Source organism: Danio rerio, chromosome 5, assembly GCF_052040795.2.
Source record: "Danio rerio strain M-AB ecotype USA chromosome 5, GRCz13ab, whole genome shotgun sequence".
Taxonomy (NCBI): Eukaryota; Metazoa; Chordata; class Actinopteri; order Cypriniformes; family Danionidae; genus Danio; species Danio rerio.
The window spans coordinates 32,997,883-33,016,533 of NC_141025.1; the positions used below are offsets into that span (position 1 = coordinate 32,997,883).

Sequence of the window (18,651 nt, forward strand, 5' to 3'; positions counted from 1 at the left end):
AGGCAATTTTAAAAGACTGAAATACAATCAGAAGTATAGCACAAATAATATAAATATTTTTTCAACAAGAGAAAAGGGACAATTTTAAAGAAATATAGTAAACGTAAGTTTTAACTGCTTTCTTGTTATGAGAGTCTGTAATGGTTTTCAAGTGCAGTTGTAATTCTCATTTGGCTTACATTGAGTATATTTACATTTATGAATAAAAAAACTTTATAATAAATAATATGAGGTTTACAAAAAGTTGAAATAGTTTTTTCTTTAATATAAAACCCCAAAATGACATGTAAAAAGAAAAGAAAATTCACCACACACCTTTTGGAGAGAAGGCTACGCGTCAAGCAAACCTCTGTTGCCACCTCGTGGTCAGTCAGTAACTTGAGAATGTTTTTATAATAAGCCGAATGGAAGCAACCGCAATTGAATCACTTTTTAAAAAAACTTTTTTTAATAAGCAGGCTCTTGCTAAATTAGTTTTTCAAGTTTACTTTGAGAACGCGATGAACAGAATGTAACGATTTTGCAAGTTCCACATAAAATCTGGCCTGCGATTGGCTGATCTTCTTGTCAATCATCAACACTCTCTATGACGTAGAAAGACTTCCTCTTCGCGTCTTCCATCGACTGTTGTTCTTAAAATGGCGCCGTTGGACCTGGATAAGTATGTTGAAATTGCGAGGCAGTGCAAATATCTACCAGAGAACGACTTAAAGGTGATTGATATGAATAATTTTATGTTTCTCTTAGAATATTGGACATGCTAGCGATTGATGTATTTATAAACTCGTGTTGGTTGTGGCGGAAGGTGTTAAAATAGCAGTGTGTCAGTGCAATGCAGTCGCTGCGTATGAGTCCAGTCTATTATCTTATGTTCCGGGATTGATTTCATTCGTATTTTCAGAAATAATCGTATATAACGTTACGACCGTAAGGACAGTTGGGCATAACAAAGTTGTGTAAGGGACTATTTTCTTGCGGACACATAGGGTGGCTAACTTCTGTTGCTATCATGCGAACTAATTTGAAACGCCCATTTTATGCTTTCCATCATCAACCTTGTTAAATCTTAATTCATGACATCTGCGTCTTTGTTAGCAGGTTTCAGGTTTGATTAAATCGTCCTCCATTCGTTTGTTTTTAAATATAATTCTTGTACGTAAACAACTGGGCTTCTGGATCAGTTCATAATGATGCAATGCAACGTCTTACCAGTTTCATCCAGTACCGCCAAATATGACACAAAAATAGCAACAGTGATCAAACAAATGATTATACGATGTTGAAATAATGTGGCTTAGGAAAAAAAAGCTCATTTTTAAATTAATAAATGTGACCTTAGATGCGCTGCTAGATCTGCTTCTGTCACCATCGTTGATAGCATTCACTTGACAAACTTGTTCAAATCTTGTCTTCATTTCTATTGCTTTGACAGAGATTATGTGACTATGTATGTGACCTTCTGCTTGAGGAATCAAATGTACAGCCAGTATCCACTCCAGTCACTGTATGCGGGGACATTCATGGACAGGTGTGTGTGCAGGCCCCATTAATGCATCCCTGTTATTGATGTTGAGCTGATGTCGTGTTTTTGTGAAAACATGCATACTGACTAAGCTTTTTTTTATTTTTTTTATAAATAGTTTTATGACCTATGTGAACTCTTTAGAACTGGGGGCCAAGTACCAGATACAAACTACATTTTCATGGTAAAGTATATTACAACAATAATTTTAATTGATGATTTGTGATTAGTTATGCGTTGGAAATTGTTCCACCATCATCTATTGAGGAGACATTGGTATGTTTTCTTTCATCCAGGGTGACTTTGTTGACCGAGGATATTACAGCTTAGAAACATTCACATATTTGCTAGCACTTAAAGCAAAGTGGCCTGACCGCATCACACTGTTGCGTGGCAATCACGAGAGTAGGCAGATTACACAGGTCTATGGCTTTTATGGTAAGGCTGCAGAAATCAGAGATTTATTTGAAATATTTTGTTTTGAATTTACTTGGGATTTTAATTGTTTTGGCTTTCTGTCTACAGATGAGTGCCAAACTAAATATGGAAATGCTAATGCCTGGCGATACTGCACTAAAGTATTCGACATGCTCACTGTCGCTGCCGTAAGTGTTGATTTTGGAATACCTATCTGTCTGTCTATCTGTCTGTCTATCTATCAATCACACATCTCAACATTATCAATATTTGTTTTGGTCTTCTGACTAATGGCCTCACTCAGGAAACGCATGTTTTTGTTTAAATCAAATAATTTTAGGATGTTTTTGTTTAAATCAAATAATTTTTGGATTTATGAAACTGTTTATATTTCTAAATATGAATTGGTATAAAAGAAATGTAGGAAACTATACATCACTTATCCGGAGCTAGGCTATTGGGGCAGCAGTCTCAGGAGAGAACCTCATACTTCCCTCTCTCTGGGCACTTTCTCTAGTTCCTCTGGGGGATCTTAAGGTATTCCCAGGCAATCGAGTGACAGTTCCTTTAGCGAGTCATTGGTCTTCCCCTTAGCCTCCTCCTGGTGGGACAAGTCCAGAACAGTTCTAGGAGGCATTCAAAATAGATGTCTTGGCCACGTCTCTCCATGTGGAGTAGCGACTCTACACTGAGTCCCTCCTAAGTGATAGAGCTCCCTCACTCCATCTATAAGGGTACCCCCTGCCTCCCTGCGGAGGAAGTTAATTTCGAACACTTGCACAGAAGATCTTGAATTTATAGTCATGACTATAGGGCTGTGTCCGAAATCGCATATTTCCCTATTATATACAATGTGGAAAATCAACATGTAAAGCCTAGTTCACACTAAAGGATTTTAAGCCTGATTTGAGCCCGATTTGGAAGTTAACGAGCTCGCTGACAGATCGGGCTGTGATCGGTAAGAAATCTGCGGGCGCTCTGCGCTCTTTATGTGTGAACTACTGAACAACGCATCAATGAGGCTCGCTGACGCGTCGCCGACACCTCGCAGACAGAAATCCAACATTCAGCATGCTAAATATTCCAGAGCAGTCGGCCGACTCAACCCCACGTGTGGTCAGATGTAGTGACGAGCTGCAGCCAATGAGAGAGCATATCAGCATGAGCTGAATGGCTGTGTGTTCAGGAGCTCAGCAGAAACATCTGTGATGGGTTAGAATAGGCATCGGTGCACTCGCTTCATTCTGCGTTAGCACAGACATGAAAGTAAGCTATATTAACAGTGGGACTAGAATTCTGTAACTTACAATTACCATACTGTTCATTCTGACCGTTCTCATATAAAACACCATGTTGTCACAACATATTTACATTCAAAGCTATTATTGAGATATTAAAATTAAGCTTTGGATGTCTGGCATCATATTTAATGACACCATTACCCTAAAAATTTAATCTTTTTTTGGTAATACAGCCTATAAACATGTAGTTAAGATACTAAAACACTTAAAGGTCTTGGCTTTCATTTTCACTTTCAAACAGGAGCTATTTCACAGCACAGAATATGCTGTTTTGAAAGATGTCTGAAGTAAATTGATGTTTTTGCCATCAGAAAGTTTTGTTTATATTAGCAGGAAGTTGCTAGGCAAGGAAATGCACACATATTTAAAGTCACAGCGAAAAGTATCAGACATGCATGCAGTCATTTTGACCAATATGGTAATTTAAGGCAGTAATGCTCAGTTCTTTACTGTTTTGTAATAAAAAAAAAAAACAATTTCAGAAAGAAATACACTGATAGTTAGAAAACGGCAGGGTGTTATAAATATGTTAGTTTTATTTTAAAGAGTTATAAAAATTACAAAAATGAAAAACTCTCTGTGTATCTATCCACTGGAACCTTGCAGATGAGTGATTAATCCGCTGATGCATCAGTTGATTTGACGATGTTTTTAAATGCTTTCTCCAAAGCTTGAAACGCTGTCAGTGATGTCATCAGCACACAAGCAGCCAATAGTGTTCAGCTTTTTCTGACGACTCCTCCCTCAAATTTTCATTGGCTGTGGTTTGGTAGCTTGAATGAGCTGATGGGGACTGAGTTGTTGTCAGATCATGTAGTCTGTGACCCCCCTCTTGTATATCATTCACAGAGTGTTGCGTAGTGTGAACACCACAGAGATTAAAAGACACAAAGTCAAGTCATGTAGTGTGAACGGCACAGCGATCTGCTGATGTATAATATCCTGTAGTGTGAACTAGGCTTAAGTGGAGCAGTATGTCTTAATTCATATTATTTGGGAAAACAGTATACGAGAAGTTCTTGGAACACCTCTTACTTCCAGTGAGATTGTGAAGTGTGCATCAGATAACCTCTACACTATAATAACTCTTTCGAAACGTTAGCTGGCAGTAAGGTTTTTATGTTCCTCTGTGTCGAGTTTCTTCACTGGTGTTTTTTTATTATTTTTTTTTCTCGCTACCTCAATGTAGAAGTAGCTCAAACTAGCTCATTTTGATGCAGGAACCGGCGGACGTGCAGCAGCTTTAATCATAAGATAAACAAAACAACAGTTTCCATCTGGTGGTCCTTTACAGGACTCGACACTTTGTCACCTTAGAATTATCTATATGATCTTTTTGTCAAAATTGATTTATTCACAGATTCTTATTAAGTGACAACTTATTTACATTATGAGATACATTTTAAGACTTGAATTGACTGATTTATTATATTCTTTCATTTGTTTTGTAGCAGGAATTGTTTATTAAATTGACATGCATATAAAAGCAAAAGAGAAAAATAAATATTTCTTACTGCAATGCTTTATTTTTGTTTGATGCAAACCATAAATTTATTTTTTATAAAGTAATAGACTTTTACTGCAGAAAACTTGCATTCAAGCACATTTAAGGCAGCATGATGATGAGAAATGTAATTAATTGTTAGTATTATTGTCATTTTCATCATCATCAATATTCTGTAATTATTAGACATTCATTTTGGAATTATTGCACAAATATCAGTAAGTCATCACAGTATTACTTGGATATTGGTTTCTGGTTTTTGTTAGTCATATTGATGTTGTTTTAAAATACAATAAATCCCTTAAAATACAATTTGCAATGGTGCCCCTAAATTTTTGGTGGTGCTCTTAAATTTTTTCTGGTGCTCTTAAATTTTTTCTGGTGCAAATATTTGAAGTTGGGAGCACCATTTATTTCTTATGCACTATGTCGCCGCAGCTTACTATGGCGAGAGAGGCAAGCGCGAGTAATTAAAATGTTTCAACTACTTAAAAACGCAGAAATTGTGCACAATTAACTGCACGTGGGTTTGCTGGACATTCTTTTATTGACACTTGCAGCAGAAGCCCATGTTTCACTATTTTTGGAGAAAATGAAAGTATACGCCATTTTTCTTACTCTTGCTGTGGACCTTTGACCTGCTGTCATGAGGTATAGTTTCCTCTCCTCTTGGCTGTTGATGTTCTTCTGGAAATATGATACTTCTGGAAAAAAAGACACAAGCGTGTGTCTGCCCAGCGAGTTTTCTTCTCTGCGTCTATCATGGATCAGCTGTGATGGCAAAGCGTTAGAGCCAATCGCAGCCCTTTCTGTTAAACGTGTGACTAATCATTGGGGTGTAAGATAGAACTCTTTAGACAAGGCTTAGAAAGCGAGCAGGGTATTTGTTTATTTTCCATAAATGCTTCTGTTGTTCTGTGCATGTACTTGAGTTTTTAAAGGTACAGTTTAGAGCTGCATATTTAATCGAAAAAAGATTGCGATCTCGATTCGACCCCCTAGAGGATCTTAATCCAGCATTTCTACGATTCTGCCAATCATATTTTCAAGTTCAGGAGAGAATCAAAGGTGGCTGCAAGAGTCTTTTCATTGTTTCACATACATTGCTCAGCGACATGGACACCTCCAAATAATGTTGAAAGAATCACATACTGACTACATATTTATAAGGCATAATTCACCTAAAAGTTTCATTTTTGTCTTCATATAATGCTGTAATAGCGGCTGGGAAATCACACATTACGTGAGCTGCTGACCGTGAGCTGTTACCACAGAGTGAGTGGGTGCGTGCTCTACTTAATGATAGACGCGCACACGTCTACTTTAGTGAACAGAACCTGTGTAGGCTGTGAGTAACAGGTAATAAAGTTGTAAATAATATTCAGTTTGAGGCACAGGGTGATCGTTTGAGAGCTGCACGCAAAGTATGAACAGCACACGGCAGTGAAAATGAAACTGAAAGTGTGCACATCATTTAAATACTCATACTGCATTATAGAGTTATGATTGCGACAAGCATTTGATGTTTTTTCTTTCATAGCGAACACACAATTGTGCATGAAAATAAATGTTTACAGTGTCAGTATAACTACTCTAGCCTATATAATGTTGATTTTACCAGTGAATTTTATGGTCTTATTTTGTCTATAGCCCCTTTCACCTATACAGACCTTTCCGGAAAATTGCCGGAAATTTTCCGGAAAGGTTGTATGTGTGAACAGGTCCCTTTTGAAAATACCGGTAAATTCGTTATGGCTATTTTCCGGAAAGAGAAGTTGTAACATTACCGGCAATTTGCCGGAATGCTGCGCTGTGTGAATGCAGAAGGAATATTGCCGTAATAAGCCCGTGCACGTCTAGAACGTGCTGACGTGAGACGTCTGCTTTAGCCAATCACAACAGTCAGACGCATTTACGCCCGCGCGGTTTGTGAGAATAAAAGCCTTTGAATATTTTTCCAGACACATTTAGCTGCTAGAAGTTTGTAAGATCACGTTTATATGATCTTCTTTATGCCAACTGTTTAAATAATCATCGATGAGATTCTTATGATAAGCCGTTGTTTGTTTACCTTCAAGCTTTGCGTGTGCCTGTGAAACAGCCTGTGAGCGCCTGCACACGCACATATTAAGAACATCTCGGCATGCGAAAGTGATCCTGCGAAAGTTGTTCACAATATTGATCATCCACAGAGTTTGTAATTTAGTCAAATGTTTACAAATACAAGCGCAGCCGTTTAAAGCTCATTTGTGGTGAATGATGTCAGAATTTACCGGTATTTTGGAATGGATGTGTGAATGCTCTTTTCCGGAAAATTTCCGTAACGTCCTCGCCTGTGTGAACAGCGCTTTTTTGAATATACCGGTAAAGTCGTTCCGGAAATTTTCCAGATATTTAGCGGTATCACTGTGTGAAAGGGGCCAATGACAGTTTGCAAGCATAGGCCTATCTCAAGCATAATTCAACATCAGAATTATGATAAGTAGAATATAATTATTTATAGAAACCAGTAGACCTACACATAATATTATGATTATTGTTGTTGTTTTTACCATATGTTTGAAAAAAAATAACTCAACCTTTATTTTACATCTACAGAATCGTGAGAAAATTGTGATCTTTATTTTAAGCAAAAAAATTGCAATTCTCATTTTAGCCAGAATCACGCAGTGACATGGACACCTCCAAATCTAGTACAGTTCATATATCTGACTGTTTGTATTAAAGGTGCAGTAGGTGATCTGCCAAAATGCTAACCGCTTGGCATATATGTCTTTGGACAGCTGGGAGGGACTGTGATTCAAAGCCATGACTCCTGAAATTGCAAACGCGCACCGCGTCACAACAGCAGACAACCCACTAGTTCATGTCATTCGTCAGTTAGTTAGTGTTTGGCCGGCGGCGTGCAGGAATTACATTTATATTAAACCATACCTTCATTCTATTTCAGAGTGAATATTCAGTGTTGCATGGTAAACAGTATAGGAGGGCTGTCATTGTTCAAAAATGAACCAATGTGAATATACAAGCAACTTCAGCTCTGTAAAGCTGGTTAGGCGGAATAGCGCTATTTATTGATGTTTTGTTGTCAAACTAAATAAAAATTTACATTATCGATGCTGTCACAGGTCTCTTATAAAACTGAAAATACTTGCATCAATCTTTCGCCGGGAGATTCAGTGGCTGAACGACACGTCTGTCCATATAAGCCCTTCATAACAGAACACAATCTAACATAGGCTTAGCCTGACTAAAATAGTTTTAAAACAGAACATTACCTGTCTAACAGTAATACTTCGGCTATTGTGTCATCCTTCCTCCAGCTTGCAAAAGTAACTCCAATATTGATTCAGGATTTTCAAAAGTTTCAATTCAGCATTTGATTTCACCGCGTCTGTGATTGTCTCGTGAACGCGTGGCGCTTATGCAGGGTGGGAAGCGCAAATGGCAGATCTGCGTGAACAGATGTGCAGAACTCCAAATCTGCATTTGCTGACAGACAGTTTGAGCTAATTATCGGAATTATGGGAGATGTCGGCCCGACAATATTTAATTGGATGACCATTTGTTAGTTTTATGCCTTACCCAGAAAATAAAAATACATATAAATACATTTAAATTATTTACTTTAATCATTTTTATTGGACTATGAAGAGACCTTCAACCAGCACAACAATAAATGTTTCTGAAGACAATCACCTACTGCACCTTAAAGGGATAAAGTTGTATTACAAATAGTATATAAACATACATTTTATTACAAGAATTGTTGTCCTGTGAAGAAAATATAAAACTGTGTATGGAAAGCATCTACTGCATCATGATGCACCGAGATGTTGAATTGAACCGAATCGATGACATTGATAATAACCGAACCGCGTAAACATTTGAGGTTACTCGCTTCATTCGCGCGTCAAACCCTGATTCATTCGCGCGTCAAACCCTGATTCATTCGCGCGTCAAACCCTGATTCATTCGCGCGTCAAACCCTGATTCATTCGCGCGTCAAACCCCGCTTCATTCGCGCGTCAAACCCCGCTTCATTCGCGCGTCAAACCCCGCTTCATTCGCGCGTCAAACCCCGCTTCATTCGCGCGTCAAACCCCGCTTCATTCGCGCGTCAAACCCCGCTTCATTCGCGCGTCAAACCCCGCTTCATTCGCGCGTCAAATTCACTTCAGAACAGACGCGGATTCGCGTGATGGGCAGGTCTTCTGTCTGCCCCGTGACTCTAGCTTCATAGTTAAAGGGCTAACATGGATTTTTATGAAGAAAATAACAGTGTTTATGTGCTTTATGAAGGATGATAATCAGCGTCGATTCGTTTAGGGCCGTGTCTGAGTCCACTACATCCTTTCAGAGGTGCATCCAGCTCTTTAAGGTCATAGACTCCTCCAGAAACTGAACCTGGCTGATGGAGGTTTTCAGCGGTGCTTCTGACTGAGCCCAGCCCAGTTTGATGAACTTCTTGTCGGTGTCTGCTGTGGAATTTCCCCTGGGACACCGACAACAGGTGATACGTCACAATCACGCCCCCACAAGAGCAAGCTCCTGATTGGTTAACACGGCGCGAATGTCCGCTGAAGTTCAGATTTTCGAACTCGAGTGATTCGTGTGAAACGTGCATTAAGCGCGTCAAACGCTCAATTCGCGTCACGCCATTCGCGCCATGCGCACCGCACAATTCTCGTCATTCGCGCGTATCGCGCCGCAGGATGTCTATTTGCGTGTTTGCAATGACTTAACATGTAAATCACTCGCGCTTGATGCGTGTGCCACGTCTGGTGTGAACGCAGCATGAGACCACTATAGGTTCACATCTGTAGTTCACTGAGGGTTTATGTGCGAAAGCACTAAGCGCCACGTCTGAACACATTTTTACAAATATGAGGCCTATGAGCCAAAATATTTTTAAAATCGTTGTGGAGGTCATAGTCGAATCTAAATTTTGATTAATTGCACAACCATGGTTACCTATTATTATTATTATTTTGGTGGACGTGTAGCGAACTTGACTTCAAGTGACTTTACTTTGAAAAGTAACTCTTTATGTCCATGTCTCCCCTGAGTCTTGCACTGTAAGGCTCACTGGAAATTTTTCTTGCGGCTTTGGAGCTGCGAACATCCAAACGTACAGTAGCAGCCACTTACTTGACAGCAGGGAAAGGCACAGCCAATCACACTGTGTCTGTATGCTTTTGGGGGAGGTATAGAGCTCAAGTAGAGAACATGATATTACCTAATAGAGAACAACACACAGTTGGTTCGTTGTAGTTGATTCTATTTTTTTTTTATGAATTAGGTAGCTTCTGTAGCATATACATACAATAGATTTATTGATTATGAATGTTATTTCAAATGGCTTTTGATACTATGAATCTGAATATTTTTTTTTTTTAAATGGAAAGAACTGTCATTAGTACTTTATAGAATTAAAAACAAATCAATTGATCTTTTTCAATTGTGTACATAAATTACACAGATTCGGGATATTATTTATTGTTGCAATACATCATTGCAGAACTAGCATAAAATGGTTGCAATATATTCAGTGCTTCAAACTAAAAATCATATCGATTGGCTAGTTTAACTTGTCAATTATCTAATAATTGTTGTTTGTTTCTCCCACAGTTGATAGATGAGCAGATCCTTTGTGTACATGGTGGCCTTTCACCTGACATCAAAACTCTGGACCAGATACGCACCATTGAACGCAATCAGGAGATCCCTCACAAGGGAGCATTTTGTGACCTTGTTTGGTCCGACCCAGAGGACGTGGACACCTGGGCTATCAGTCCAAGAGGAGCTGGCTGGCTGTTTGGTGCTAAGGTCACTAATGAGGTAAAAATCGCTCTCAAAGTGCACAGTCTGCTTTTGTTTTTGGCTTTTATAACACTTCCCTATGGAAGATACTATTGCTCTGTAATTACAGATTGAGGTCTGCTAATCATTTGTGGATTCTAGGCATGGGCCTGTATAAGTTTTGCACGGTACGATAAACTTGGATAAAAATACCACTGTTTCACGGTATTGCGATTACTGCTTTAAAATAATTTATTTTTAAACAATTTTTTTACCGTATTAAACACAAAATATTTAATTTTAGTAGACATTTATAATATTTTAAAACGGTAAACATGTCAGGCTAAATAATTAAAATGAACCATTGACTCGTCATAGGTTTCAAAAACACAGATAAATTTAAAAAACACACACAAAAATATACCTTAGAAATGGTACAACAGAAAATATTAGCGGTTTTAAAATCAAACCGCGGTAAACCCTGAAACTGCTTATCGTCCCATGTCTTGTCAATTTTCTTTGAACTATGCAGAAACTGAGTTTTTGTGTGGCTCATACTCACTGCCTAAGTAATAAAGATGGAGACTTTGTAGTTGGCATCTGCATGTACATTCTAGTGCACAGTGTCTGAGATGGTAGTAAAAGTAAAAACCTCACTTCATGCATAACCTAAATCTTTTCATTTGTTTTTTTCTGTTAAAGTTTGTTCACATCAACAACTTGAAGCTGATTTGCCGTGCACATCAATTGGTTCATGAGGGCTACAAATTTATGTTTGATGAGAAGCTGGTGACCGTCTGGTCGGCCCCAAACTACTGCTACCGCTGCGGTAACATTGCCTCCATCATGGTCTTCAAAGACGTCAACACACGGGAGCCCAAGTTATTCCGGGCCGTTCCTGACTCAGAAAGAGTCATACCACCGAGAACGACAACACCCTATTTCCTCTGAGGTCTTCATTGTTGCCTATGTCTCGCCCTCTCCTTTTCATGGTTGTCATGAGCTCTTTTATTGTCTTTATTTTCTCTGTGTTGCTTTTTTTTTTTTTTAACAAATATTTTTGTAAAGATGGAAGTGCTCTCAATAATAACAACAGAAAACTATGGTTACAGTTCTGAACCCTGTTGAAAATGTTTTAAGTTGGTCGTTATTCGGTCAGTATAATCTTGTTAATGTGAGCGTAATGAAGTGAACATCACCATGCTGTACTTGCAGGCCTTTTAAATGTAGACCTAAGAGCCGTTGACCATTTAATGACAAGCATTTATAGTGTAACACCTCGCCTGATCAGAACAATGTGGTGTTTGTGTTTTTCAGAGCACAGACCAGAAAGAGTCACTAAAACAGCTATGTTCTGGTCAGTTTGCTCCCAATTTCTCCAAGACAAAGACACTTTTGTTTTTCGTAGCTTTCAAGTGTTGAAAAGGGTCGAAGCAATGATTAGACAACAGGACAAAGAAGGCTGTGATTATTTTGTACATTAATATAAATTGTATTGATTTAATCAACTTTTTTTTTTCTCAGATTTGTTGTATTTTATTATTGTAGAAAACGGCAGCCCATTTACCAATTAAATATTGAGAATAAACGCCTTTATTATTAAGTTACATTTCTGGTGTTGTGTCCTAATCAATCGAAATATTTAATTACACACACAAGTTTAAATGCACTAAAATAACACACCATAGGGAGGCGCGCCTCCCTCCCTTTTCCATCCAACAGGCAGAACCGTGGAAGGCAGTACTACGCTAGTCCCGCCTCAAAGTGTAAGTTGTATTCAGATTGACACCGCAGCCAACCAATTAAATACCTTGAACGTCACTAACAGACCGGAGGGAATCTGACAAGCACGCTAGTTTGAGCGGGTTGCCACAAAACAGTCAATGAAAATTCAACTGGCCAGACTGAACCGTCGACCGCAGCAGATGCCGAATGGCAGATATTCCCTGCTTTTCCCTGGGAGGGTGATTTGAATGAGTTGGATGTAAATGACGGTGCGCCACCGCACTGGATGTCTAGATTTGTGTCGGGGAGAGATTTACAAGCGCGCGCTACCCGGAGACGCCGTTCTTGAGGAGCTGAAACAGAAGAAGCTGCTCTGAACTACATCAGTCTCAGGTTGGCTCTCAGATCACTGACTTTTTTAGGGGTACTACACTCAGAGTAATACGCTAGGGGAAATGGCAAACACTGCCCAAGTTAACTGAGATAAGTCAGTCAGACAAACTACCACTTAAAAGATTTTATGATGGTTTAAATGCCGTAGCTTTAAGTGAAAATGCACAAAAATGTATGTGTGTGTGTGTGTTTGTGTGATATATATATATATATATATATATATATATATATATATATATATATATATATATATATATATATATATATATGCTGTGAATGAATGAATGCATCAGTTCAGTCATCAGCGCAACATAATTCAGGTTGCCAGGAAACCGCAGTCACAGCATCCGCTAAAGCCACAGTTTTGTCAACTCTGATGGTCATTCTGAGGACAAAACGCCGCTGCTCCACGAGCGTATTAAAACCATGTTAACATAGCCCCGTCGCTTCTGTTGCCGTTACACAAGTCAACCTACAGTTGCATCTTTGACAGAGTCACACAGAGTTGTCGTGTATTACCGCATCCTGATCTGAGAGAGACAGGCGTCGTGAGAGAGGTAAGTCATAATAGACGAGACGCAGGCTCGAGTAAACGCATTTAGACGGGCTGAACGGCGTGAAGAGTCACAGATCTGACCGTTGTCGTTCCTCACACTGGTAATTGATGTAAAACAACAGCGATCAGTCAGTCAGTCCGCGTTCCCGGTCAATGAACGGAACGAGCGCAATTACGCAGAGATGCACGCTGCCAAGCGCTTCACGTTTACTTGAGATTTTCACCCTTTGTCTATTGTTGCTTTCAGTCCTCCCATATATTCGAGCTGGGAGTGATATTGTGAATGGAACCCGAGCCAATAAGCATCTCTGTATTATTATTGAATGAAGACGGTTGAAAAATCATTGGCTGTCGCAGGAATTACAGTATGTGCAGCCCGGGTTCATTCTGTCCTACAACCGCACGGGGTTGAATTTTGCGGAGCGCCCGCTGTCTGCTCGGTTTATTGTTCACGTTAAGGGCTGCATCGGCCGCGCGTGCTTCATTTGCGAGTGCCGTTTGTATATTATAGTAAGCTCGTTACGACTGTGCCATGAATATGCATTGCGTTTTCAGATGCGATCTTATGATAGTTGTGCGAGAATAAGTGACAACGGATGACTGGAACCGGTAATAAAAAAGAGATCTGTTGCAGACGAGCATGTTTTCTCAGCATCGGCTCTTACACACATCATATGTGAAAAGAGCTACCAGGTTGCTTAGCTGAAATGACGTCATTCTGACTTGTTATGGAAGAATGAGCTCGTGGATGAGGAGTCTTGTTCTGTTACTATAGGTGCTAGTGAGTGAGCATTTGCCCAGGTGGTTATGGATGATTACAGCTGCACTTTAGCTAGAAATTATCCTTACACTCAAGCTCCAGTGTAAACCCTGTTGCCTGATTGTATTTTGGGAGGTGTAGTACCACAGGTCGTGCTGACATTCAGTAGTGATATTTTTAAGCCTGGATAAACTCATAATTGACCCCAATTAATTTGGCAAATCACTAGCCTTGTGGTGATCAATTACTATGCAGGTCAACAAACAACAATTAAAATAATGTCATAAAGGCAGCGTTTGCTAAAAATGTACACTAATTAAAAGCTAACAGTGGCAATCTTTTATGCATTTTGGTCATTTCCATGTACACTGCAGCGTTTTGGGTCTACTAAAATGCAAACATTTGAAAAGTATATAGCCATGTGCATGTAGTTTACATGCTAGTGGCCTTTAGTTGAACATTATCATAGTTTTTAGAACTAGCCACACCACAGATGTACCCTCTTTTCCCCATGTTTGCACTGCACCAACTGGGAATGATTTAGCTTTAGGAATGCCTTTTGTAGGGACTAAAATATCTCCTGACTTAGAATTCAGAACAACAGAAACTAGCAGTGACGTAAGTGCAGGTTGATTGGATGAAGACTTGAATGAAGAAACAGAAGTGTTAGCAGCATTTACATGCATCCTTGTATTCAGCATTGTGTTGTGAGGATGCATAGCAAGTTGTTGGAGATTTCATAGCCTTCCTTTATTGCTAAAGAAAATGGCCTAAGGGATTTATTTAGTTCTTGAGGGACCAGCTTGGTGACTAATAGTTCCTATAGCTACTTGGTGTGAAATCTCCTAGTGGTTGTCGCAGGACTGTACTTTCATAACGGAGTGATTTTAGTTGTTTTTGTGGATCCATATGAAATTTTGAGAGTAAGAGTTTCTTTAAGCAAAACTTCCCAAATACACCCCCCCCCCCAAATAAAAAAATGTTGTTTTGTTAATGTTGTCTTAATCAGAAAGAGGTGTACTAAAATCAAGTTCCACTCGTTCGGTGCATACATCACAACAATAATTTCACATTCACTGTTGAAAAATTAAAAACTGTTTCAGCAAAAAATTAGCCTGGCAATTTGTATGTTTAGTATGTTTTTCCCACCAACGACTGAATGAAAATGGTTCTAAAATATCAAGTTTTTTGTGCCTCAAAACAATGCAAATAAGTGGTGTGGAATAGTAAATGAGAGGAATGAAATGACAGTAATTTTACCTTATCTCATGCAAATAAACTCATGATGATGATGGAAATGCATCATGAGTAATTTTATTGATGCATATAAATGTTTGTGTATTTGTTAGAGATGCATGATTAATCGAAGGTGATTGTCATGCACATTTTATTAGTAAAGGCCGGTTCACTATCAGTGGAACACAATTTGCACAAAGAAATGATGGGGTTCTTCTCTGAAGAAGTTGTTACTCTACCCTGTTTAGAGCATCATTATGGGCGTTTTATGTTATAACTAACGTACTTCAAACGATGGATCTGCGACAGAGAAACTACAGGTTTTCGGAAACACTCGTCACTACATCATTCTTTTCCCAAATGATGCATCATGCTCTGATAGTTTAGCCGCGAGTTAGTCGATGTTTGGGAAACGCATCCCAGAAAAGGAACCAAAAGCATTCTCAAAACATTCCATGGAACTTCTGTGGTTCAATTTATTATAATGTGAAGCCAAGTGTGCCGCAAGCCTACGTTTGAGTGAAGGTTTCGGCCGTTAGATCGCCCCCTGGGGGCTGGCTGCAGTACAAGTCATAAAGCCCGCCTCCTCCGTGTTAATGAAGGAGACTTGAGCCCAAATAAAAAAAAATATTACACTTGCAATAAAATGTCCCGAAAGATAGTTCTGGTCTATTAAGGCACTGGTTATTGTGCTGAAATAGGTGCAGATCTTCATTTTTGTAAACAGTTTGTTTTTAGCAGTAATTTAATGCTGGGCGTGTCATCGTGATTGACAGCTGTGATTGACAGTTTCTCAAAGCGCGGCGTCTGAGCTTCGGCAGGAGACTGAAGTAGACTGAAGTGTTATTATTAGATTTCTGTGTTATTTTACCATGACAAAATGAGTTCAGCAGTAAACTACAGTTTCTGACATACATGATCCTGGTGGAACACTGTTTATTCGCTAAGTTCAGGGCTTTTTTCGGGCTTTATTAGTTTGCTGATACACGCCTAGCCACCCAGATAGCAAAACACAGTTCCGGCTAGATTCTCGCCTGCCGGAGACTTATCTCTTAGAGCTCAGACTGACTAATGTTACCTCTGCTGGACCTACTCCGGATGCCTGGACTCACTACCCAATTCCAGGCCGAGTCAATCGAGCCAGATGCGGCGGCCGAGCGAGCCGGTGCTGCCGCATGCGAGCCGGAATCAGCCCGCGACGCCGCGAGTAAGTTATGTGTTGCGGCCCGGAGCTGGCGCGATTGAATATATAAAACCCTCATATTTGTTAACGTTATTACATCCATTTGTGTTGATATGACAGCAAACGCATGCTGAGAAGTTGGGGGGGCGTGGTTGATTTTACATAAAGCGTTTGATTGGAAGCTCGACTCTGCTCATTTTCGCGGCTCCTCCTCTGGCTCCATCAGACAGTCCTTCTGCGCATGTCTGGCTCCAATTTCAGCAGTCTTTTGCGACAGTTTGTGCCCGTCAAGCAGGCGTTTTGCCCTCAAGGCATTCAATGGGAAAAAGGGCTGTCGCGTCGTCCATATTTTTTACAGTCATTGTGTGAAGCTCAGAGAACACTTTTGTGAACCAAAAGGGGGTAAAAATGACTTTTTTTTTTTTCCAGTGTCTGATTGCCAGTAGTTAACGCGCACTAGGATCTGATGCAGAAGACAAAAAAGTGCTTTGTAGCTTTTTTTATGATTAGTTAACCACTGAAGTCACATGGAATGATTGTGAATGTCTCAAGACCTTTGCTGTTTATGGACAATGAGAAAGCTTTCTGGTTTAATTAAAAATATCTTAATTTATGGTCTAAAATAAGAAAGGTCTAGGAGAGTTGTAATGACATAAAAATATTTAAGAGGAAAATTTCCTGAATTAACTGGATAATTTTTCATTTTTTTGAGTGAACTAAATCTTTAATCAAATTTGTGGACTGAAGGTAATTGTTGGATGAATCAAGCTCAGAGACCTTCCTAAGTAAAAGCAGTGTCAAGATAGCAAGCTAGTTCATTATTATAGTGGAGGCTTTCTTCTCACTTCTTCTGTTTGTGTCCTGAGTTATATAGGACACCTGTCCTATTTTCCTCTGCTTTTACTTCTTACCTCATTCCTGCGTGGATATAAATACTGTTAGACAGCCTTGCACTTTTTAAACCACCACCATCTTTTCATTCCTATATGTTCACTTTCTTTTGAAACCTGATGTTTCAGTGACAATACTAATCAACATGAAAAGTCATAAGGTGTTTTGCATTGGGGGTAGATGCATCAGTCAGCATGCGTGTTTTCATGCCCTCTTAAATAGATTGCAGATTGGTTATAATTGGTTTTAATGTCACACAATGGCCGAACTCTTGTTCTATTGTTTGTTGTCATCTGACTTTGCGTATTTAAGTAACCTTGATGTAGTTTAAAGTAGGTTTACCTCAGCTTTATGAACTATTTGGTATGAGTCCAGGTGAGAGTGAAAGCCGTCAGTCAGTATATATCTAATAAAATATTATTGGAGATACATTAAAGTGCTAGGTAATATGGTATTGATTTAAGCATTGACTTTCAGTTGCACGTCTATGTTACGTACAGGTCATAGCCACTGCCTCATCCTGCAGTTCTTTTGCTGCAGATGCATAGCTCATGCATTTTTATGGAAGGAAAGGATATGTGGGTCAAGCGCACATCTCTGTGCAGAAGCCTTTTACCACTGCTGGCTTTAGAGAAAGAGCATGCATTTGTTTCCTTCATGAGACAAGGAGATCTCTTTTATGCATGCCCCGTTTCCACATCTTCTTATCATCAGTTTTCTAAAGCCCATCTGCCATTCATTCCTAGATTGCACTTATAGGGATCTAGAGGACAAGTCATTTGTTTTAGCGTAAGATCACACATGGTCACCCTTTAGCTCTTGGTTACCTCTTGTTACGACCAAATATTGAGCTAGGTATTGATTAACAAGCTATTTTAGTATACTTGCTCAATCGCTGTTTGCATGTTATGTGAATGTAGTGCACCCACTGAGCACCATCTGACCAAGATGAAGACACATCCTGCCTTACTTCACTGTTAGAATTGTGATTTAAAGGGCCATGAAACCCCCTCGTTTCAGCAGGGTGTTTTCACACATCTACTTTGGAAAAAGTCAGAAAAGTGGGCGTGTCCAGCTCTGTTTAGGGGGGAGTGTCGGAGGAAGAAAAGTGGGATGGTGTGGGAGTGGGGCACGCGCGAGTTTCAGAGTCAAAATTCACACACACAGTACAAAGTGATGGTGTTTAACCTACATGGACATCTGTAGTCAAATTATTTGGCAAATTATTAAATGGTGGACTTTAACTGCAGTTTAGCTCTTTCATTCAGGGAATTTATTCATGCCCCTCGCGACAAACGCGATATTTAATTCAAGGAACTGCTCTAAGCGTGTATTTTTCATGCAATGTTTGATACCGCACG

General features: G+C 39.4%; 2 protein-coding genes across 9 annotated transcripts in view; both read left to right on the forward strand.

The window, feature by feature from the left end:
- Positions 1–562: 562 nt before the first annotated feature.
- On the forward strand, positions 563–12,153 carry ppp6c (protein phosphatase 6, catalytic subunit). 2 transcript variants are annotated; one of them, NM_201005.1, is given in 7 exon segments: positions 563–713; positions 1,433–1,528; positions 1,641–1,706; positions 1,819–1,960; positions 2,048–2,127; positions 10,376–10,585; positions 11,249–12,153. In NM_201005.1, coding segments are annotated over 7 exon segments (918 nt in total). In that variant the 5' UTR covers positions 563–638; the 3' UTR covers positions 11,498–12,153.
- A 266-nt stretch (positions 12,154–12,419) lies between these two features.
- The window catches only part of scai (suppressor of cancer cell invasion), a 53,065-nt gene continuing 46,833 nt past the window's right edge, over positions 12,420–18,651 (forward strand). For 5 of the 7 annotated variants that reach the window (XR_015491321.1, XM_087253626.1, XM_087253629.1 and 2 more), the window contains exon 1: positions 12,420–12,664. The gene's annotated coding sequence lies outside the window, so the exon portion shown is untranslated. Of the gene's footprint in view, positions 12,665–13,033; positions 13,222–18,651 lie in introns of those variants that run through there. The other 2 variants (XM_087253627.1, XM_087253631.1) reach the window with 1 other exon arrangement.